The sequence below is a fragment of the Botrytis fragariae genome (genome assembly GCF_013461495.1).
Source record: "Botrytis fragariae strain BVB16 chromosome Unknown tig00000054, whole genome shotgun sequence".
Lineage (NCBI taxonomy): Eukaryota > Fungi > Ascomycota > Leotiomycetes > Helotiales > Sclerotiniaceae > Botrytis > Botrytis fragariae.
In genome coordinates this window covers 920,965-944,019 of record NW_023500993.1, presented here as the reverse complement: position 1 = coordinate 944,019, position 23,055 = coordinate 920,965, and the positions used below count along the sequence as shown (strand labels likewise).

Below are 23,055 nucleotides of genomic sequence, written 5' to 3'. Positions count from 1 at the left end.
TATACAGGGCCCTGATCTCATCCTTAAATCGCCTGCCGATAAGGCACTTCCATATTGCTGTAAAGGTTTACTTGAGAATTGTTCCAAGTCAAAAAGCCATTCACTCCGCTGAGCTATTGCAGCCCTTGGCTACATAACTATCAAGCAGTTCCTAGACACAATATCCACCAATCGTTCCCCGTCAAGCATTCAAAGACATCGATGATCCATCTCCTGGTTACAAGCTGGTCATCACGTGTGAGGGGTCGTTCCGTAACGCTAATGCGGCTCCACAGCACCTAATCCACCCCACCTTCCCAAGCAAGCCTCAAGCCAAAAAAAACACATCCCTACCATCCAAGCCGGGAACTAATGCGTGGGTTCTTTGAAGAGGAAAAGCTGACAGTAGCTGGCTTGGAGATAGAAACAATATATGAGAGAGATGCTAATGGTGTCGAGAGAGTGTGGGTTGCAGATAGAGGAGGAGAGGATCGAGATGCAATCGCCAGAAAGCGATGGCTGGTACTTGCCGTTATGTAAATGAATCGTGTACAACAAGTTTTTTTCGATGGACAGATTTATCATCTCTTCATGCCATCTCTTTCAAACTCCAGCAGCGAGGATAGTGGTGTTTATTGTAATACCTTTCAAACAAATTGCTCAAAAGCTAGAACGAGGCATCTGTAGACAGCTATAATCATAGTTTAGAGAGGCTCACCCCAATTAATGGCAGACCATCAAAAGACCGCAGAGAATGTCCTTCCCTCCTTTGGAAAAATAATAAGCATAGAATAGACCGGTGAGAATAAAGTAAAACACCAATACGGGCATTCCCTTTCATCCAAAACGTCGCCTCTGTCTCGCGCCTATCGCCTCGAATTGTGCCCAAATCATTGAATCTTTTCCGTCTCAACGACTATTTTGACATCTCCATCCATCCACTCTGTCTTTCTGACTGATAATAGAGCCATGGCATACGTTGCTTCCGATTTGACCTCGACCAAGCCATTGGGACCTAAAACCTTCATAACTGTCTTCTTATAAGGTGCTTTTACTGCCGCGTCAACATGTGCAGTAAAGCTGACAAAACCTACACAGTTTGTGGGATTTAAGGTAAACATATCTCTGATACGTTTGCCATTATGAACAATATTGATATGATACTCAAGTGGTGCTGGCTGCTTGGCACTAGTATTTGGGCATTTAGCTATTTGTGGCTCAGTTACTCCATTAGCAGTTGCATTGACTGCTACGGCTTGACTGGATGCAATTTGATTAGGCAAACTTAGTTTGGGATCAATTGTTGAGGAGCTGGATGCCTGAGTGCCGTGAGAAAACGCCGCGGCGTGTAGCTGGGAAAGCTCTTCCTCTTTCTTTTTCTGGATTCTCAAGTTAAGGGCATATAGTCGCTGTCTCTCATTGGTGACCATGCGACGCAATAAAGGAGTAATTCTAGAGATTATCCTAGAGATGACTGTTAAAAAAAGCAACACGTGGATCGATAGTTACAAAACTCACCTATTCGGCATTTGAGGCCACATGCACTTCCTTGTAGCACCACTTGGAGAATCTTTACTAAAAAGTTTTTGGCCCCATCCCTCTCCTCCTTCTGCCTCGTCGGCCAAGAAATTCCTGACACATGCATAGAGCTTGAGCTTCGTCATATCATTATCTCTTTTTTCTTTAGTACCGACACATGCGCTTCGATCTGGGTGACTCGGATCTAACATGTAGTCCTTGGCTGCAGCTTGTAGCGTGATGAAGTCTTCAGGTGCTAACTCCAACTTTGCGAAAAGCTTCGACATTGCTGGTCCTACAATGTGGTTAGCCACATTCTTATATGATGATAATGGGGAGACATACTGGTATACTTTCTATTAGTTGCTGTTGATTTTCGGAAAAGTGCTGCAGCTGAATAAACACCATGCGCTCTTGGGTTGAGATCGGGAATTGTCGACGATTTAGCTCGAGCATCGTTATCATCACCCTCACCTTCACCCTCGACCTCTTCATCGTCTTCCTCGATATCAGAAGGTTCCGATCCCCATATTTCTCGTTCTCTCGCAGCTTCCTCTTCCTCTTCCTCTGTAAGTTTTCGCACTTTTCTTGGTCTAGATTTAGCATTTATAAAACCAAACATTTCCCCCACTTCCTCTGCTGCATCTTCCGATTCATCTCTGCGACGCTTTGAGGATGCATTGCTTGGTGAACCTCGAGTACTTTGTCCGTTACCATTATTACTTGATGGTGTGCCTGACCGCGTGCCAGTTACCCCTTCAGCCGTATCGGCAGCTTTCAAAAGGGTTGCGAATTGAGCATTTGTGCTGGTAGCTTTGGGAATCTCATGATTACGAGATGAGTCCCATTTTGTATTTGTGAGCTTTTCCAACAATTCTATTGGATCATCTATATCTGCAATATCGTTGACGGTCAATTCACGCCTGTCTATTTATCGAGTCAGCAGCGTGATATTAGAGAAATGTGACATTGGAGCTCGATACTTACTTGATGGATAATTTGGTAAATCTGCATATCTATTACCAGTACTATTTCCATGTTCATTCCCATATGTTCCTAGGGTCCTCACTGAATGTGCTTCATTTTGAATTGTTGAAGGTGCATGGAATTGAGTTTCATTAGCCATGATGGATTCGGCGATTGATGGTGATGACTTGTGGGTACACCGTTTTGTCCTGTTTGCTCTTTACTCAAAATGCGATTTTCTTTTTGCGACTTTGGCTTGGTGGCTTGGTGGGTTGATTGAAATGGTAATTAGATTTCATGTGATAATCGGGAAATCGGAGTTAAAAAAGTTTTTTGCAAGGTTATTACTAGATGAATCTTCACGGATCGGAGAATGGATTAGTCATCGTCCGTGTCCATGCTAGCCGGTGGATGGAATTTACCAACAAAAGCGGACGAGGCAGAACTAAAGCAACCTTGGAAGTCCTTTAGTGGGCCATACTAGTAAATGCTTCATTGTACGAATTCATCATACAAGTCGGTATACACACTAAATAACTAACTAGAGCCCATTTAATATCATTCATTCAAATACCAGAACTGATAGAACAACAAATAAATAGTCATTCCATTGATTCTTGATACCTTTTCACACTCCTCCCAATGGAAACACTTTCTATTATTGTTCTGATCTAATAGCCATGATAGAAACGCTTGCAACTTCATCGCCTATAGGCTCAGAGATATTTGCTCTGATTGCCCTGTTGGTTATCAGTCTAGTTGTACTACTTATACTCCGACATTATCTGCCTATCCGTACGACTCCCGCATACCTTCTCGTTCCTATCTTTTTCGCGCTTTGGCTACCGGCAAGTATCGTATTGCTCGTTCCTATTGATCTTGCTTCAAGTGCAAGGACTGAAGATGCGGGAAGTCGAGGAATATGGCTTTACGACCGAGTGCTGCTGGTCGCCTGGCGCATCACATACTGGCTCACATTTGCCTTGACTTGGTTCGAGACACTCCATGCCTCCACTTGGAACCATACTGATATTTCACTAGGTTCATTTTACCCATACTTGCTGAATATGCTGATGCCGGTTATCGAGATCCAAAAGGTCGTCTACTATTTTCTTTGCGCGCAAATGCCCAGTATCAAGCCCTTATTCTTGGGGCCGGCCTGGCTACGATGCTATACATTTTTATCAAAGAAGGAGTGTCTCCCGAGTCATTAAAGAGTGTGGTTATGGCTCTTGCATATTGTTGGGGTTTGGTTTTGGCCATTTATCTCATGGGTCATGGGCTTGTCGCAATACCTCGAAACCTTTTCAGAAATGCAAGCATAAGTGGGAAATTGAGGAGGATTCAAACTCGGGCACCCAAGGTTCATGAAAATATGGAGGAGGCGATTCAGAAATTGGAGGATTTGGAGGCACAGGTTGCCCAGTTGGCTCAACGAAAAACGGGTACTGCGAGGGACTTTAAGGACTGGATCGAGGAACTTGCGGATGAAACACATTTACCCGAATCTCGACCACGAACTTTGTCACGGCGGATGTCTGAACCAAATGCAACTATTCCAAATGTCATTACGGAACGATATTTGGCAGATCTCAGTCGCCAGCTGACAAGAGCTAGACACAGTCGTGCACGATATCTCGATGAATGGGATCGACTTCTCAAAGATGCAGTCCATACACAGACCGTCTTGGATTCAGCGGCATCAAAGAAGATTGAAATCGGCCAAACCTCCCCTCATTCTTCTGCATTCAATCGAATCACTATTTTGACACCTCATACTCGGTATCTTTACGAGTACTTCTTCCTACCATACTCCAAAACTGCGTTGGGCGTTGTTTTAACTCTCGCGTCGATATGTATCATTTGGTCTGAATTCATTAAGTCCATCAACCCCATTTTCTCTATAATTGCCGTCACTGTTGTTCATCATCGGGATAGTGAGAAAGGGGAAATTGGATTTGCAGGCCAAGTGATTGCATCGTTCTGGATTTTATACATGTGTGCAGCAGCTTTGAGCTCTTTGTCTGAAGTCAAGGTTTGGCGGGGACGCGCACTTGTCAGGAGAAACACACATGGAGAGGCTGCTATGTGGTTTGCAATGCAAGTAGCCAAGCTTTCCGTGCCACTTTCCTTCAACTTTATTACCTTCCTTCCGCCAGATGTTTACAAGAAGACGATGTTTTACAAGTTTCTTGGAAAGCTAATTGTGTTCACACCTTTGGGGGACTGGTTTGATTGGTTTTTCCCAATATTTATATTAGTTCCTGTATGCGCAACCCTTTTCAATTTATATGGAAAAGTCAAAGATTGTGTGGGATATGGAGGAGTTATTGAAGATGAGGATGAAGAAAATGAAAGTGGCTATGGTACAGGATCTTGGCGAGAAGGTCGTGATCTGATTGAGCGCGAGCTGAATGGTGGCCATTCATCACTCGGTGGGCTTGGGGAAGTTTCTGTAGATCGGCGTTCGGTTCCGAACAATCCTAACAACCGGGCCGCTCCTGTATTGACTGTACCGCGAGCCGAGAGGCAACGAGCCCTTGGCACAGCGTCTACCTCGAGACCAAGTGTTGAGCCCCAACAACGCCGCGTCGAACCCGAAGATGAGAACTTTTTCGAGGCATTGGGACATCGAATGAAGAACACCATCGACACTTTTGAACCACCACGATTCCTCGAGGGAATCAAGAAACCGAAGTGGATGGGAGGGGATGATGACAATGACGGACAATCAAGCAGGAGTGGGAACGATTTCACTCGCTGGTTTGGAGGTGATAATCAAGAAGGAAGAGTAAGATTGTAAGAAATATTATACAATTTGTACTTTATCATGTGCATAGCGGGCGGAGTTTGTATAAGAGTTGGAAAGGCCGTGTACCTTAATACCTAGACACTTTTGAATTCATAGAATAATCAATGATAAGATATAGTATATCCCTCAAGGGTTGTCTTTGATTAGCACAGGAGTCTTTTAACGAGATTAATAATTGAACCCCTAAAGATTTATATGAAACGATCAAAACTCATCTTTGAGTCTCTCATTCAAAGATTCTAGTCCGTTCTACTCGGTGAAACCCAGATCGTACAACACACCAATCAATCCTCATCCTCAAAACTCTGTAATCCATTCTCCAGCCTCTTTTTAAAAAATCATCACTCATCAAAGCCTCACTAAGCCTAGACCTGCAGTTCTCACCGCAAGAAATAAAACCCTGTCAATACGGACTTGGCATCTAAATCTCCACAAGCACAGCAGTATCCACTCCGATTATCTATCTGTCAGACCCAGATTTGCCCGTTGACACGGGTTTGTAGCGGGGTTTAACGCCAGAGCCGCTTCATGTACCGGACGATATTTTTGTTCTGGAATATGAATTGAGTCTTTTTCTTCTCTCTCTGTTTTTCTGCCTTCTTTCAGCTTGCTTTACGATTCGTTGCGCGAGTTTTTGATTCCAATTGATTATTGAAGAGTGACTTTGGATTTGAAGGCCCGGCTGACCACCGATTCTTGGACTGGGAAAGACAATTTTGATATAGTGAATTATTTTGAATAAGCGTCTCAAAATATAAGGTTGATAGAAGGAATTTCATAATCCTAATTAATACATGAATATTTGCAAAGATGGATGATTACATGTTTACGTTAGTATTATGAGTTTGAATTTGCTTTGGGGAAGTTTGCTGATTTGATATCTGGTAGGTCAAATGTCGCTCGGTGCAGAAATGTTATCGAGCATACTACTTATTTGGAGATGGTATCTTATTCGGTAAGAGATGCTTCAGCGATTATGAGAAGATCATTGCTAACTTTGTTCCAGGATCCTACTTTGAATACGATAGAAGAACACCCTTTAACACCTGATGAATTCGAGAATTTTCTTAATCGGAGGGTGAGATGCATTGTCCTTAATATCATGAGATTTTACTGACGCCCATTTTTCTATAGGGTGCTTTTGCTCCTCCAGAATTACCAGAGGGAGTGGTGCAGATAGCATGTGTTCGGTTGATGTGAGCATTCATCGACGAACCTTCTATGATGAGATGCTGACATTTTTACAGCCTTCAGTTGAATGCCAAGCACCCAGATACTTTCGCTACCAATGTCCTCAGCTTTCCGTCCGCTACATATATTTCCATGGTGAAGACTATGAATTTACCTTTTAGGTCAATCGAATCTGGGAGTGCCGTCGGTCCTATATTCTGGGCTGCTTATGATCAGGATGAAAAGAATCCTCATCTACGCAAGTTCTCATTCTCCTACAGGCCACACATCAACTGACATATCATTAGAAATTGTGAATCGCAAAAGCGATGTCCGGAAAAAGGGGTTGACGCGTGGCTGGGAACTTACTCTTTCTCATGATATCAACTCTGGGTTAACAACTGGATATGCGAAAGGCACAGAAAGTTCCGACATGGTAGAATCCATCAAACACCTCAAAGCTTGTATCCTCCAGATCGGACATCCGATGCTGTTACCAGCCATCATCTTTTCCCACGACATATCATACAAAACCGATCTCAAGCAACGAGATGCACGTGACTGGCTGCGAAAACTCGAGCATGCTGTATCGATGCGTTCGGAGATCGAAGAGAAGGAGGGATATGTGAGAGAAGGCGTTATAGATCTCGATGCTATCAACAGAGACTTGGTTGAATGTCATTCTCAAGTGCTATGGAAGAGACCGAAAGCTTATCTGCAGATTTTAGCACAGCTGGAGAAGGCAATGAAGATGTTTGAGGAAAAATTACCAGAAAGGAGAAAAGATGAAACTATGAGAGCTTTGCAGGCTAGTATGTTAGCAAGATTTGATTTCTATCGGGTGAAGCTTCAGGGTATCGACAGTTACGCATATACAACACTACAGAGATTGGATATCCAACGAAGTGCAGTTCGTACTCCCCTGCCCTCAGTCATTGCAAAACTAATCAAGGAAAACTAGCTCTACAATATCATCGCCCAAAAAGAATCCAAACTCAATTTCCAAATGGCCAAAGAACAACGCCAGCTTGCTCACGCCGCAAAACGCGATTCTAGCACTATGAAAACCATTTCGCTCCTCAGTGCCATCTTCTTCCCCGGCGCCTATCTCGCTTCCGTCTTCTCAATGACCTTTTTCAATTTTCAGAACGAGCCGGGCACACCGGCTGTTAGCGAGAGCTTCTGGTTATATTGGGCAGTGACGATTCCGTGCACGATGATTATAGTGGGATGGTGGTATGTGTGGGAGAAGAAGAGGGAGAGGAGATATAGTTTAGAGGATATTGATTTGGAGAAGGGCAGCGATGATATGGAGAAGGAGATCATGGCGACGATGAGAAAGAGAACGATGAGTAAGGCTAGTACATGGGAGAGACAGAATCCGATGGGGAATGCGAATGGAAATGGTCATGTACATGCACATGTGCATGGGATTAGTGAGAAGGTTCATGGAATTGGAGAGAAATTGGGGAAGAAAATGGAGTAGCGAGTAAGCGAGCGAGAAAGGGGATGTCTGCGGAGGTTTGCGCGATGGATTTGTATGCATTGTATATTGGATTTGGAGTTTGGGATATGAAGTTCTCCATTCTTCTAACCATGGAATAGGATACACATGCATGCATGGAAGGAAGGGAAAAAGGAGTTTTTGCTTTAGCTGTTTGTTTTACGTTGCTTTTTTTTTGCCTTTCACGTGGATTTCACGGTTTACAATTTTCACGAATTCACGATGATGAGATGAGATCGATGCTACGATTTATGACGGGATGAACGAGCGAACGAAGGAAGAAATGCATGCATGCATGCATGCATATATGAACATAGATAAATGTATACTAGATATACAAACTACACACATACCTAGGTATCAAGAATTGAAATCGAATAAACATAATATCTCGCTACTTTATAGTACCAAGTGAGGCATCGAGTTCCGAATAGATGAGATGAGCATCCTCGTTCAAATCTCGTTCAAATCTCGTTTTTCGATCTCCCCCTTTTCCCTTCCATGCCCATTTACGGGGTATATCCAGTGCATATAGTACATCCACTCACGAGTCACTATACCGAGTACTCGGAGAACAATGAAAGATGAAGAAAAGCGATAAAGATTTTCGCATCGTACTTCAAAATTTCCAAGCATACGATTCCGATCGCGGAGAATCTAGCTTCCAAGACTTGCTTGTTGTGCTTTTCATCGATTCATCTCTCAATCTGTTCAGACTGATTGACAGTCTGAAGTTTTGCCTTTGCTCTGTACGCATCATTAAGAATGTGTTGAGCTTAGCTCATCGGGGACCATAGACTCACCGGGAGCAAATCCTATACTCGACGAATAAAACATTGGTAACAATCCACGAAGTAACATTTATTTTGATTGCATCAATTTATCTCTAGACTGCGAGATAGAAACGAGTAATAAATCTTCGGCCTTTGTCACATTTATCACTTTCCCAACTCGGCGATCGAATGCTCCAAGCGTGCCATATCCATGTATATGAAGTACAAAACATCAATTACAATTGAGTCCATAACCTCCCTCCCAATTTGGACTTACTCATTGTCCATGACCGACCAATGTCCAACCAATAATTACACATAAGAACGCCAACACAAAACCTCCACCATTTCCCAGTCCCGACTCCCAAACCTTACCCATTCTACCTCGTACACATATATATCCATACGGAACATTACTCATCACCATCATCATTAACCTTTTCTCCTTTTCCATCCGTCCCAGATCCTCCAGCCACACTAGAAACAAACTCCTGATATTTGAATACATCCTGCCGTCTACTTCCACTCATTGCTCCTGTGTGTTTTGATAACGCTTTACGTGCTGTGAATCCACCCATAACTCTATCGACTTCCCGTTCCGTCAAGGGTTTCACACCTGGATCCGGTGCTGTGTGTATTAAAGCATCTCGTAATTCCGCATAATCGACTTGTCCACTATCATCTTCGTCGAATGCAGAGAATGCATCTAATAATTCTGGAGTTGGCGAAAGAGTACATAGCTGTGTAGCGAGCGAATTGAGAAATGTAGGAAGTGTGATGGTCTGTGGAGTTGATGGTGGAAAGTAGCCAGCTAATTCTGAAGCATTAGAGGAAAGACCTAGAGAATATTAGCATCTTGATATACTTTGTTAAGCTGGCAATGCTAACATACCCAATTGAGTCAACATGTCAGCGACATCTTCTCTACCAACTTGCCCATCGCTATCTCTATCCAATATCTGAAATCCTTCCCTCATTTCTCTGACTTGCGCGTTGGATAATTTCGACAGCGCATTATCGTTATCATTAGAATAGTTCGAACTCGCCGCTCTCAATGGACCACCGAATCCCGGACTCAATTGTGCGCCTTTTGTAGGTGAAGGTTCCGCTTCACGAAAGGCAGGAGGAATACCTCTTGGAGTCCATTTGCTTGTAGTTATTCCATCCGATGAATTGGGTGTAACCGAATTACCAAGTCTACTTGGCGTCACCATGTTCTTGACAGCTGCAGGATTTGGATTTGGAGTTGATTGTCTTAAAGGAGAAAGGGAAACTGGAGTAGGGGATTGAGATTGGGATTCAGGTCTTCGAAATGGTGAAGCTCTAGGTGACCCGAACGAGAGCGGTGATGGTTTATAAGAGGCCGACATTGACTACCAAAAGTCAAAGTGCATTAGTCTTGCATTATCCTTTTCTGGGTTCCAATGCATCATACTAATAAAGAGATGGAAGTAACGACTTTTGAAAAGTGGACCGGTGACAACTTACCATGGCTGTTGCGGAGATTCTAAAGATTCCCCAGAAATTCAGTGCAAAAAGAGTGTTGTGCTTGATGGATCTTAGTGAGAGTATGGATTTGTTTAATTCTTGATGTTGTGTTAGGTATAGGTACACTTGAATCGAGGTATTGATTAATCAAAAGAAGGCAAGAACGGAAAATGGAATTGATTGAAATCAATTGGACAAGCACATGTTATGTGAGGGAAGAGTAGAAGGCAGGTAATGGATGAATGAACGAATGGTAAACCTTATGAATGGTAATTATGATGAAGATGGAGAGGCTGAATGTTTTGGTTCGGTTGCTGGTGTAAACAAAACCAATTGAAAGCCCACCAAAAGCAAGGTTATCTTGGTTCACTGGTTTGATTGGTGAATTGAGTGAATGATAATTAGATAATAAGTTTCCTAGCACAAGGCTAATAATAACATAATAACTGGACTTGACTGGACTTGACTGGACTGAACTGGGTAGAGACGCACAGGATTCCAAGAACTTGGATACCTAGGTAGGTACCTAGGTAGGTAGTGGGTTCAGATCCTCCCTCAGATGATGAAGCACACACGGAGTGTCAAAATACATGGGCACAAGAAGCTTTTCAACATTATTTGTCATCTGGGCACCATGCCTCGAACATGCCTAGGTATGGATGCAATTGATCATTCTAGATTGACTAGTCGGTGATTTTTCGTTGGAATTAGACTTTGAACCAATAATTGGGAGATCTTGGAATCCCAAGTAGCCTTGTGAGCATTCCAGTACCAAGGTATGTACCTAGGTACCTAGTATATATGTACCAGGGAGGGAAGATAGATGGCTGCGAGATACTACCTCGACTACCCAGTAGATAAATGGATAGACAGATAGATGGATAGGTAGCCTTGCACTCAATCATCAGTAGTACTCCGTGGGTAGCCAGCCATTTTCGCAATCGCCGAACTTCACAAGTCACAAACATCAACATTAACATCACCATCCCGGTTGGGGAACCTGGACCCCTATTTATGGATAGATGGATTTTACCCCTGAAACGGAGGAAAAGAGGTAGCAAACCATTACCACACAACACGTAACTGGTTATCGGAAACACAAGAGAATTGGTGTTGCAGAAACATTCTCTCACTATTGTATCAAGATCCTTCGACTCAATAATGATACGTTACTTGAGCACTCAAATACCTCCAAGACTAATAAGGCACTTACGATATCAATACATGGCTACATCAATACATGACTACTTACATGACTATATGAGACCTCTAAATCCTTTTCGACTCATTCTTATTTAGCTTCTTCTCCTTTTCTCCCATCTTACTTCTACTTCCATATTACATGTATTTGGTTTGACTCTGATCCTTTCTTACACACATGGTTTCTCTTCTTCCTCGCCCTCGCCCTCTTCTTCTCCTTCTCCTTCTTCTTCTTCTTCAACGGTAATATACATAAAATCTAGACGGCGATACCCTTGAAATCCAAAAATTCTTCGATGGTTAACCTGCGCACGGATTGAATGAAGGCCTCAATCTTCCGCTAGGAAGTCTAAAGTCTCACAAGTGGGACTGTTACTGATACTAGCGTGAACCTAGCTAATAATTGCTTTCTTGGTCTACAGGAGATTCCAGTATGGCATCGGCACTTCCATATGCGCCTCCAAGTCGCAAGGCCAATCCTACAAATATGTCGATGCAAGCACTTCGTCCCACCACGCGGGGTACAATAGGAAGTGGAACAACAAGTTCGAATGGGAGTTTTCAAAGGAGAACTTCCTTATCTTCATTTCCATCCTCTCGTTCTCCTTCAGTCATGTCACAACGTCGTCCTTCACGAAGTCCGAATCCCCCACCAATCGACACGGATCGAACTTCTGATCCAAGTACCGTCACTTCCAAAACTCCCACCAGCGGTGTATCGTCCCAACACTCATCATTATCCGCTCCAAATAAATATAATTCAAGTGCACATCCTGCCAGAAAACTGAAATCACAATATCCTCGAGGAGATACAGAGAATCATGTCGAATATATACTGGTGGCATCATTTGATATTGACAAGGGACCGATTATGGAACATCAATACCCTGTTGCTATAACGGGCGACGAGCATATGTTAGCAGAATTGATGTTACCAGATCAAGCCCACGTTCGAAACCAAGATTGGACAATATTTTTCCTACATAAAGATACGAGTCAGGACGAAGAAGAGGCAGAGGAGAAGGCAGAAAGAAAAAGATTACGAAAGGCAAAAAAGGAAGCTAGGGCAGCTCTTTTTGAGAGTGGGAATGTTGACCCTTTAGAAAGGGTGGAAGGTAGTGAGGAGGATTCATCAGAAGATGATGAACCAGAAGGAGGCGAAGGCCCGCCTTTAATATATGTTTTGAATCTTGTAAACACAAAGCAAGACAAGACGGCCAAAAGAGGGGCTGTAGTGAAAGCCATGGCAATATGTACTCGACATCCATTTCTACACATTTATAAGGTGTGTCATTCATAATACCCAACTGGAAACCTACTAATTCTTGACAGCCACTTCTATTGTTAGCTCTTGAAGAATATTTTAAAACACCTCAACCATCTACGCTGGCGGAGTTATATGAGGCTGTAAATACAATGGATTTATCATTAATGCCTAAATTGAGCATACTCGAACGTCATCTTCTACAAGCTAGCGACAACAAAGATCTATTTGTAGAGAAGTTTGAACAGATGATTCAAATGCGTATGGCGGAGGACAAAGGCGAAGCGCTGGACGATATGGCAGCCATGTCCGAAAGTCCAGAAAGGAGACCAGGTTTGGTGCGAAATGGTACAAAAGCACATGTTCAACAACTCATACATTCGAATTACTCGGTACCTCGGGACACACACGAATTCGAGACCAAGGTCATGTATAATGGAATTCCGATACCCATCAAGGTTCCTGTTGCAGTATCTCCTGAGACAGTCGGGGATTTTTCTCTTGTAAAACTCATACAGACATACAACGATCCTCATGTCAAATCCCCCATTCCGTTCGCGCTACATCCTCATCTTACAACGGGAGGTGTACATACTCATCCTATCATTGTGTTAGTCAATGCAATGTTAACTCAAAAACGTGTCATCTTCCTCGGTCACAATCGTCCATCAGGTGAAGTTGCTGAAGCTGTACTTGCAGCTTGCGCTTTAGCATCCGGGGGAATTTTGCGTGGATTTACACGCCATGCTTTTCCATATACCGATCTTAGCAAAATCGACGACCTTTTAAAAGTACCAGGATTCATTGCAGGTGTAACAAATCCAACTTTCGAGAATCATCCAGAATGGTGGGACGTATTATGTGATATACCATCTGGCCGAATGAAAATCAGTAGTCGAATCGAACAAGCACCACTTACAGAAGGACTTGCAAATTTCCAGCAACAAAACCCGGCTTATGCCAGTGCTACAAATGTTGCAACTTCAACTAGCCAGGCTGCCAGTGATCCAACCGGCGATGCTGCATTCATGAATGATGTGATTCGCAGTATTGCAGCTAGACATGGTGAGGGTGTCATTCGAGCCAAATGGCGAGATTGGGTTGTCAAATTCACCAGAATCTCGGCCCAATTTGAAGAGAGTGTTTACGGCGCAAGTGCTTTGTATATCGGGGTAGAAAAAGCAGAGCCTGGCAATGAAAACGTCAGTGGCCACGGATACGTTTGGCCTGATGACCATGCGAAGTTCCGTGAGCTCGCTAGTAATGTAAATCGAATCGAGGGCTGGAGATCCACTCGAAGTTACTACAGCTTCAAGCAGGTATGTCTTTTGCTTGAACTCTCATGATATTAAGGACTCACAATATTTAGGATCTCGTGCAGCTGTACAACCTTCGACCTCTCAAAGCCCTTGACCTTCATCACCTGCACGATCGTCTCCGAATGACAAAGCTCACTCCTAGTGCAAGCCGTGATATATACGTTGCCATGGAGAAATACACACATTCATATGATGAAATATGTCAGCTTCTAGCTGTAGCACCCGAATCACATGCGGGACTCTTCTATATTGCCCTTGGACTTTTTCACAAAGATCGAGATGTTCGAATGAGAGTTGTTGATTTGTTGGAAAGGATCAGCGATCATGAAGCTGGACGACATTGGTGGAAAGCCTTGAGTCGATTCGAGAAATTAGCTTTTATTCGCATTAGGAGAGAAGCAGAAGCAGAGATGAGGGCTAAGTTGGGGGGTGTTGAGAGAGATATCTCGGCTGATGGTGATGCAATGGTTTTAGGAAGACGGGTCAGTTGATATAGCAAGAGAAGGATTTGATTGCATGTTGGTGTCGGCTTGTTTTTATGATTTTACGAGATCACGATCATCGCGATATTAGATGGAAGGTGCTAGGGTGCAATTGTTTAGGAACTGCATTGATTCATTAGTGGACTGAAAAATTACAGAGCCATGAAAGAACGGAAGGAAGTTCAGGAGATAGATACCCCAAGGAGACAGAACAGTTTTGCGGTCGAATGGAACGGCATTTATAACAATGCCACCATCATTCTATGATCCGTATATTGCGTCTGGACATCGAATTTTGGCGAATGTCCCCGGTTAACCTTGATTTTCCCGGTGAGCCAATGTAATTTATATGCCTCGAATTACGAAGAACCCACAGGAATTGTTTTCCTAATACAGCATCAAAAACCAACAATGGAAAGCTTGACCTAGAATTCCGAGTAACGTCCGAATAATGTGGGGTAACATCAAGCTTCGAAGGAGGGGTCGAATAGCTTCAAACGTCATGCCCACATCATTGTACGGACCATAAACAAACGATATTTCCTCATCTCTTACACTTCCTTCTATCTTCTCTAACTATCATAATCTAACATATTGAATCATTCCCCCAAATCTCTGATTAAAGTCTCTACAATTAAAGATGTCATTCAAAACTACAGCAACCATTGCCTCCTTTGGCGGCAAATTGCTAAAACTTACGCACGATGCTAGCACAGTGGGCTGCGAAATGGCATTGAATCTCTATCTACCACCTAAAGCTTCTGCGGAGAAAAAAGTGCCAGTGATTTTTTACCTAGCCGGTCTTACTTGTACGGGAGACAATGGAGCCGAGAAGGGATTCTTCCAGAGTGCGGCGAGTGAGAAGGGAATCGCGGTGGTATATCCCGATACTAGTCCGAGTAAGTTTCTTGAAGAATTCGGAGAAGAGGAGATGGTTTCTTCTTTTCGCGATTGTGATTAAGGGGGGAATGGGTATAGAATGGCGGGAAGAGCGGATAGCACACTAGCTACTAAATGAGAACCCCAAGCTAACTCACCATTCACCAACAGGAGGTCTCAACATAGCCGGCGAAAACGATTCCTGGGATTTTGGCACTGGAGCTGGCTTTTACATTGACGCCACTAATCCTCCCTACTCTACAAACTACAAAATGTATAGCTACATCACCTCCGAGCTCCCCTCTTCCCTCTTCTCCTCCTTCCCCGAACTCGATTCTGAGAGAAAAAGTATTATGGGTCATTCGATGGGTGGACATGGTGCTCTTACTCTCTTCTTGAAGAACCCGGGAATGTACAAGAGTGTGAGTGCTTTTGCGCCAATTTCCAATCCGGTCAAATGCCCATGGGGAGAAAAGGCTTTCAAGGGCTATTTTGGAGAAGAAAAGAAGGACGAATGGAAGAAGCATGATGCGACGGAGTTGATCAGCGAGTTCAAAGGAGAGTTTCCGGCTTTGATTGATGTGGTGAGTTTCATTTCAACATTTCTCTGCTTGTGCATTGGGGGATGCGATGGATTGCTGACAGGATTGGGAAACACAGGGAACGGGAGACAACTTCTATAAACAGGGACAGTTGTTACCAGAGAATTTCGAAGCTGCGGCAAAGAAGTCAGGAAATGACGGCAATTTGACGCTTAGATACCAAGAGGTAGGTTTATAACTACATTCTCCAATATCTTGAGTGATTTTTGCAGGTGGGAAATTAGACTAACAATTTCTGATAGGGATACGATCACTCATACTTCTTTATCTCGACATTTGGAAGAGATCACATTGAACATGCCGCTAAATATTTATTCGCATAGTATGTCTTCGGTTTTTTTCTCAGTCTCATAAAGTACAGGAGTCAAATACTGAATTTTATAGAAGCAAAAATGATCATGTAAATAGTTATAAGCTTTAAAACTATATTTAGCGATTCTTTTTATGTAGCAAATTGCCTAAACTTGTATATCTAAATTTGTGAGCCGCAGGAAAGTAACCTATATCTTGTCTGGGTGAAGACTGCAAGATGGATAAATAGGACCTCCAAACACTTTCACTGTTCCAAAATTCTGATATTGAAATGTCGACTTTGTACAAATATTCTTATTCTGGGTAGGTAGAAGATTGTGCTTTCAACATAATCGATTGTTTTGAATAAAAGCTGCTTCGAACGCAAATTCGTAAAATTGATTGTTCAGAGATGAGGCCCATGTAGAAGTCCGGAAAGCTAAATGCGCCCACCGTCCAATCAAACTAATGCATAGTCTTCGAATACTCGAGTCAAACCGGAGCTCATTCTGTAAGTGGAAGCTGCGCAAGCGTTTTAAATAAAATTGTAACCCCAGGCGATGCGTCCAAGCATGTGTACCATCATCAAGATCAATTTTATCCATGTATTTCTCAAAGTAGATCATCTCCAATTACATATAAGCAAACGCCTTTCATACGCCAATCGCCCATTCCATGCGTCTCCCCGCAAGTATTACCACAAATGCAAGTAAATGACCACCATCATCTCTCACTGCAGCAATTCCTCGCAAGTCCAATCTTCATACCTGTCAATCTTATCAGTAAAATTCCCTAAGCCATCATCAAAATGAACCTACCATCCATCGGGCATATAACGTCTAACGATCAGCGGAATCTTCTTGTCCCTCAACTCCTTGATCGCAATTTGCAATGGATCCGTCTCACCCTCCTGATCAACCAAAATCGGCGCATTCATACTGATTTGCAAGGCTCTGGTGCCTAAGATACGCGCACGCTCGTATTTGGTCATGTAGGGTGTGGTAGTTCTTTGCTCCTTTGGAATTTTCTTGTCCTTGGGCGCAATGTTGCTTTTGGCTCGATTGGCAGCATGCACATCTCCCGATGTGACGACGCCGCGCTCGCCGGTAGTGAGGAGCTGATCGGGATTCTGGGTCGATACGGCGACATCGTCTACTTCGCCTGTGGAAACGTTGTTCATGTCTTCCATTCCCTCGGGATCATACTCGGGCTCCTCGGCCTCATCGTAGGCTGGGGAGAAACTGGGGGAGATGCGTTAGTTATGGTTTGGAGAACAGCTTTGCGAATGGACAGTCTGAGTATGTTGAGTATGTTCTATGTGGGAAGAAAGCAACTCACCCGCCATCATAGTTCTCTTCGTCGTCAGACATTTTGATATGTGATAATTAATGAGGGTGTTGTTGAGAGTTTTCTTTGTTGACGGGAGATTTAGTCGGTGATGGATGAAGAATCTCAAAAATAAATTTGGCGCGGCTGATTTCTTTGCGCCTCGATTATTCGAGCTCCATATAATATAAGGTTTGGGTTTAGCGCGCTTTCATTTATTAGCGTGCCAAGATTTCGAACCTCTGCGATAGCCACAATAATTTTATGAAATATTTCGGATAAGGTGATGGATGCAGTTTGAATTGAGGATTTTTGAAGCCAATTCAACAACGTTTGAGATCAGCAATGGCGACAAATACTAGAAAGAGAACAGGAGATGATTCTCTAGAGCTTTCTACGAAAAGGTTACGAATTGATGCCTCGAGTTCTCTGCCAGGTTAGTGCAAATAGTTCCTGGTCTAGACTTCGATTTGGGAACTCGAGATTGACGATCACATAGCGGCAGACGTCCTCAATAGTGATAATGATAATGAATACAAGCCGGAACAAGATCAAATATCGGAAGAAGAAGAAGATACTATGGAAGCAGCAGATACACCGAATACACCATTTTCACCTGTACCTGGAAAAAAATTCCCATCCGAGTATAAGACGATAAAATGTACTTATGAAGAATGTACAAAAACATTCAATCGACCTGCACGATTGGCAGCACATCTACGATCACATGCCAATGAACGGCCATTTATATGCTCATATGAGGGATGTGATAAGGCATATATTGAGGAAAAACATTTGAAACAACACATCAAGGGATCTCATACTCACGAACGAGAATATACATGTGATTGGGAAGGGTGTAGTAAAAGTTTCTTGACGGCCACGAGGTTAAGAAGGCATAAGGATGCTCACGAAGGCCATGAAAGGTTCAGATGTACATCATATCCTCCCTGCAATCAGACCTTTCGAAAACATCAAACACTCCAACGCCATATTCGTTCCGACCATCTCGATCTAGCTCCATTCCCATGCACATATATCGATCCAATTACGAATGAACTTTGCAAAGCAGGATTCGATGCTTCAGGCGGCCTCAAAAAGCATATGGAAAGAACTCATGGAGCAGCCACGTTTCTATGCGAAGAATGTACAGTGCCAGGAAAATTCCACGAAGATGGTACACCCGTACCGTTAGCTTTCACAACGAATGCCAAGTTACAAGCACATATCAAGAAAGAGCATGCAAATTGTATGTTCTGTGATCGAAAATGTTCCAGCCAACAACTACTTCAAAAACACATCGATACTCAACACTCGGGCACTACACTTGAAGAACGTAAGAATATACCTTGTGAATATCCAGGCTGCCCGAAGACCTTTACCAAGAGAGCGAATCTACAAGTTCATATGCGCACTGTACATGATGGACAGCGCTTTATTTGCGGAACATTTGATGTTTCCCAGACTCCCGACCTCGCATCTTGGAATGGAAGCGATTCATGCGGTAAAGATTTCGTCTCGAAAGTTAATCTTGAAGATCATGTTCGAACACATCATCTCGGCTTACCCAGTATTTTGAATGCGAGAGGTAGACGAAAGACTGATTCACAAATTAGACGTTCTGCGAGAAGGGCACCCGAGCAAACCGAGATTGAGGAATTGGCAGGTTATGATGCCAGAAGAACAATTGATTGTGTAGTTCAGGGATGTCCTCATAAATTCATGAGAGATTATGATTTCCATGAACACATGAGAATTCACCATCAAGATGCCGGTTTTATGGACAGTCAGAACGATATGAATCTAAGTATCGATATGAGCATGATGGACCATTTCTCCTACACAGATAATGGAGGAGAATTGCCAAGTCTAGATTTCATGAATGATGGTACGGGGATGGATATGAGCGCTCTAGATATGGGAATGGATTTGATTGATCCAGCATTGCACACACCCAACTTCAATCTTGAAGTATCGGCATCGGGATCGGCAGCAACCTCTGTAGCACCCTCAATCAACGGATGGGATACCGCAGATGTAGCGGCTGAAATAGATCTGGATTGGGACTTTCAAAGACAGGTATTGGAAGGAGGACGATTTTGGATTGGTGGAGATGAACAGCAGATTCCTGGGGGCTCACAGGAGTGGTCACGAGATCAGGCAGAGATGAGGAGTTTGATTGATTCATAGATGCTATCTGATGAAGGTCTGGACCTTCGACCGCCAGGACCTTGGCCTCGGCTTAGTCATCGGACTTGCGATAGGTCGAAGATATAAGCCTGAATATCTCGAGGTATTTTACATTGCAAAGAGCTATCTGCTGGCCGAATACAGCAAATTACATCAAATACTCGCCCTCTTCGCTATGTCAATCAGTTTGGGGAGTATGATGGGGTAGCAATAGAAATCCATAACATGATTTTCTTACTTACTTAGGGAGGGATAAAGCGAAAAAAAAGAAAAGATCAGAGATAGCAAGCGCTGCATACATCTCTACGATGTCGTTATAGCTGGACTATGCATTGCATTGTAATGCATTGTACGGAATTGTACTATACTCTACTGTATTACATTACTACCGAAACACAGACTTGGAGGAGGAAAGAAAGGGGTAGCGGAGAGACATCTACCCACCTTATGACGGAATACAATGAATTAATCATGTTACACATGATTATAATAATCATACTTACAATATCATCACAACTATTACTCCTCGCTTGCTTGTGAGTTGTCTCCATTGTTAGTTACTTGGTCAAACCCTAACCCTGCTCGTGAATGGAAAGAGAGAGGGGGAGGTACGATCAAGTCGTGTATACATACATGTATTCCATCTCATCTAACCACACCTAACCCCATCCACACCCCGATTCCCCAACAAACAAACTTCAATATCATAAATCGATCAATCAGGTAGTCAATCACAAACGCTGATTGTGCCAATCAAGCATACATGTACCCAACTTTTTCAAATCATTCCATCCCCACTCTACGCTATACCACACTACACGATCCCATACAATAACTCCTTTCCTTAACCGAGAGAGCAGCTACTCAAATTATTCCTCGCTGTGTATTTACGCATTTAGTCTCATCTCATCTCATCTCATCTCATCCCTTCCGCACCATACCATACCATACCATACGTACTGTGTTTGTATCGTATTATAGAAAGGGAAATACAGATGCAAGTATAATCTATTCTCCCCTACTCTAATGCTATTTATGGATGTTATCACTATTGCTATTGATGCTATGCATTCATGCCCATGTAATCCTTATACCCATCTCCACACGCATCTGCATATGCATTTGCATATGCATTTGCATCTGCATCTGCATAACCTAACCTGGCCTAACCCATCCCAATACAAGAGAAAGGAAAAGAAAAACAAAGAAAGGAAAAACAAAAACAAACTCAAACCTCTACCCATCCCAGCGCATTCGCTCGCTCGCCCACCAAAACCCCACATCCCAAACATCCCTATCTCAATAATTTCAACCTCACCAATCCATCCGCCGCTCTTCTCGATAACTCTGGACTTCTACCCCTTTCACACACATTTCTCTCCTCTTCCGGTTGCGCAAAAATCATCGGTGGATTCGCAAGTCCTATTTTTTGTCTTTCTAAAATCGGGGTTCTTATCTTGGTATTCTCCTTATCACCTATCATTTCGTATTTTCTTCTTGCGACTTCTTGTTCGAAGTTGATTATAATTTTTGTGTCTGTTTCTTTGAATTTGGGGTTGGATTTGGAAATGTTATTAAGAGCGGGAGTAAGAGGATGTGCATGACCCAAGCCCGAGCCCGAACCAGAATTCGAATTTGAATTTGAGTTGGAGCCAAAAGAAGTACACGAAATAGCAGAATCTCTTCTTGATAATGAATCCGATTCTCTTCCGGATAAAGGGGGGCTAGAGGGGATATTGATATTCTCATCACCATCCTCTCTCCCCCTGCTTTTCTCTCGGACAAAAACGTGTGCATTCTGATTCGTGGAACCAGGAGCTTGTATATTAATAGCTGGAACTGCTTCTCTTCCAGTATCCGTACTTGGCGCGCCAGGAAGTGGTGTTCGTCCCATACTCTTCCCATAAGAATATCTGCGAAGACGAGCAAGAGAAGGAAGTTTTGGTGATGTAGAACGCACTTGCAGACGTGAAAGAGGTAGGTCGATTTGGTTTGTTTTTACTTTATAGTTTGCGAGGGAAAGACGGAGACGTAACGCTTGGGATTTCTAGAGGTTGGGTTAGCTTTTTCATTTATTAATTATAAGAAGGGAAGGGAACAAACTTGACGGATTTCTTCGTGTGATAGAGATGTTGATTTAGAGGTTCGGAAGGTTCTTGGAGTGGATATAGTTGTGGGTATGAAAGATGATTCGTTGGATATGATACTTTCGGTCAATTGGGAATTATTGCTGATGATAGCTGCGTCTTCTGCGTTTACTACGGAAGGGGAAGATAATGACGAAGAAGCAGATATGGAAGAGCGATTTGGGGAAAACTGCTTTTGAGGTGACCTTAATGACATCTATATATGTATATTAGTAAACTAAAGTTGCCAAAACGGGTAACAAGTACACACCTTTTGTTCTTGGCCACTTCCCAAGTCACTCGACTCATCTGTTATTCCAACTCTCTCTTCACACATTTTCGCCTCGGGACCTGCTCTGGCTGGTGACGATGTGGGTTGTAACGACGTAGATTGCGGGAGCAAACCCACACCTGCGCCAGACTCTTCAAGCAGCGAAGAGTTTCCCGATGATGGTACAATTCTGCGTCGCTTCGCACGGGATTCTCCCGGTCGGCTCGATACAACATCTTGTGATTGTACAGTACGTGACAAGCGTCTCTTTGTGCTAACCAAGGAGGCCCGCTCAGTAATTGAAATGTCAGCGCCGTTGATTGTGGTAGCCTCCAAGCCTTGATAAACGTTATCTTGATTCGCTGCCCCTTCCATATTTGCAACTCGGGAACCCGTACTCGTGTTCGTCTCCTCCCAATTTTCCCGCTGTAATTTCGTTGTCGAATGTCCCACCACTTGCGAGGGGTCAAGTGGAACTCTTTCGGGGTGGTTACTAAATGATACTTTCTGAATCTTGGTATCTCGCCATAGCCATTCATCTCGGGATAGCCTTTCATGATTGCTATCAGTGACTGAAGTATTGATATTGATATTGAGATCTCCCAAGACGCGACGCGTAGTTGATGATTTTGGTGAAGTCATTGTGAAAAGTGAAGGGAATGACTTTAAAGCAAAGTAAACAATCGACTAAATAATAAATTATAGAAGTGTTGACTTTGGAAAGCGCGTTCGTGGTTGTTTGTAGTTTCCTGAATATATCTATTAATCCACGATTTACCACCACCCGGCCATACTTTTGGCAGCGCTCACTCTCCAAGAACTTACAGATATATCTCCGGTTCAGCTTTTGAGAAGAATTGATAATGAATAAAATGTAACTTCAGATATCTAATTC

General features: G+C 43.1%; 8 protein-coding genes across 8 annotated transcripts; 4 read left to right on the top strand and 4 right to left on the bottom strand.

The window, feature by feature from the left end:
* Positions 1-869: 869 nt before the first annotated feature.
* Positions 870-2,623, bottom strand: Bfra_005063 (uncharacterized protein; the record flags this gene model as incomplete). Its single annotated transcript, XM_037335450.1, has 4 exons — positions 870-1,443; positions 1,498-1,792; positions 1,843-2,424; positions 2,485-2,623. The coding sequence occupies 4 exons, from the start codon at positions 2,621-2,623 to the stop codon at positions 870-872; spliced, it is 1,590 nt and encodes a 529-aa protein (XP_037192545.1).
* A 520-nt stretch (positions 2,624-3,143) lies between these two features.
* Bfra_005062 (putative lmbr1 domain-containing protein) lies at positions 3,144-5,266 on the top strand (the record flags this gene model as incomplete). The annotated part of the gene is made up of 2 exons (XM_037335449.1): positions 3,144-3,454; positions 3,505-5,266. The coding sequence occupies 2 exons, from the start codon at positions 3,144-3,146 to the stop codon at positions 5,264-5,266; spliced, it is 2,073 nt and encodes a 690-aa protein (XP_037192544.1).
* An 819-nt stretch (positions 5,267-6,085) lies between these two features.
* Bfra_005061 (uncharacterized protein) lies at positions 6,086-7,931 on the top strand (the record flags this gene model as incomplete). The annotated part of the gene is made up of 7 exons (XM_037335448.1): positions 6,086-6,105; positions 6,164-6,230; positions 6,282-6,353; positions 6,410-6,471; positions 6,523-6,704; positions 6,754-7,355; positions 7,407-7,931. The coding sequence occupies 7 exons, from the start codon at positions 6,086-6,088 to the stop codon at positions 7,929-7,931; spliced, it is 1,530 nt and encodes a 509-aa protein (XP_037192543.1).
* Positions 7,932-9,135: 1,204 nt separating this feature from the next.
* Positions 9,136-10,092, bottom strand: Bfra_005060ca (putative calcium-binding ef-hand protein; the record flags this gene model as incomplete). Its single annotated transcript, XM_037335447.1, has 2 exons — positions 9,136-9,560; positions 9,615-10,092. 2 exons carry the CDS (start codon positions 10,090-10,092, stop codon positions 9,136-9,138), a joined length of 903 nt encoding a protein of 300 aa, XP_037192542.1.
* Positions 10,093-11,843: 1,751 nt separating this feature from the next.
* Bfra_005059 (putative spindle pole body interacting protein) lies at positions 11,844-16,279 on the top strand (the record flags this gene model as incomplete). The annotated part of the gene is made up of 7 exons (XM_037335446.1): positions 11,844-12,695; positions 12,743-13,993; positions 14,044-14,475; positions 15,116-15,374; positions 15,526-15,938; positions 16,015-16,122; positions 16,199-16,279. 7 exons carry the CDS (start codon positions 11,844-11,846, stop codon positions 16,277-16,279), a joined length of 3,396 nt encoding a protein of 1,131 aa, XP_037192541.1.
* A 698-nt stretch (positions 16,280-16,977) lies between these two features.
* Positions 16,978-17,617, bottom strand: Bfra_005058 (putative dna-directed rna polymerases i protein; the record flags this gene model as incomplete). Its single annotated transcript, XM_037335445.1, has 3 exons — positions 16,978-17,014; positions 17,066-17,488; positions 17,586-17,617. 3 exons carry the CDS (start codon positions 17,615-17,617, stop codon positions 16,978-16,980), a joined length of 492 nt encoding a protein of 163 aa, XP_037192540.1.
* A 301-nt stretch (positions 17,618-17,918) lies between these two features.
* Positions 17,919-19,763, top strand: Bfra_005057 (putative c2h2 transcription factor protein; the record flags this gene model as incomplete). Its single annotated transcript, XM_037335444.1, has 2 exons — positions 17,919-18,009; positions 18,073-19,763. 2 exons carry the CDS (start codon positions 17,919-17,921, stop codon positions 19,761-19,763), a joined length of 1,782 nt encoding a protein of 593 aa, XP_037192539.1.
* A 1,294-nt stretch (positions 19,764-21,057) lies between these two features.
* Bfra_005056 (putative cyclin-dependent kinase protein) lies at positions 21,058-22,802 on the bottom strand (the record flags this gene model as incomplete). The annotated part of the gene is made up of 3 exons (XM_037335443.1): positions 21,058-21,810; positions 21,867-22,106; positions 22,161-22,802. The coding sequence occupies 3 exons, from the start codon at positions 22,800-22,802 to the stop codon at positions 21,058-21,060; spliced, it is 1,635 nt and encodes a 544-aa protein (XP_037192538.1).
* Positions 22,803-23,055: the final 253 nt, after the last annotated feature.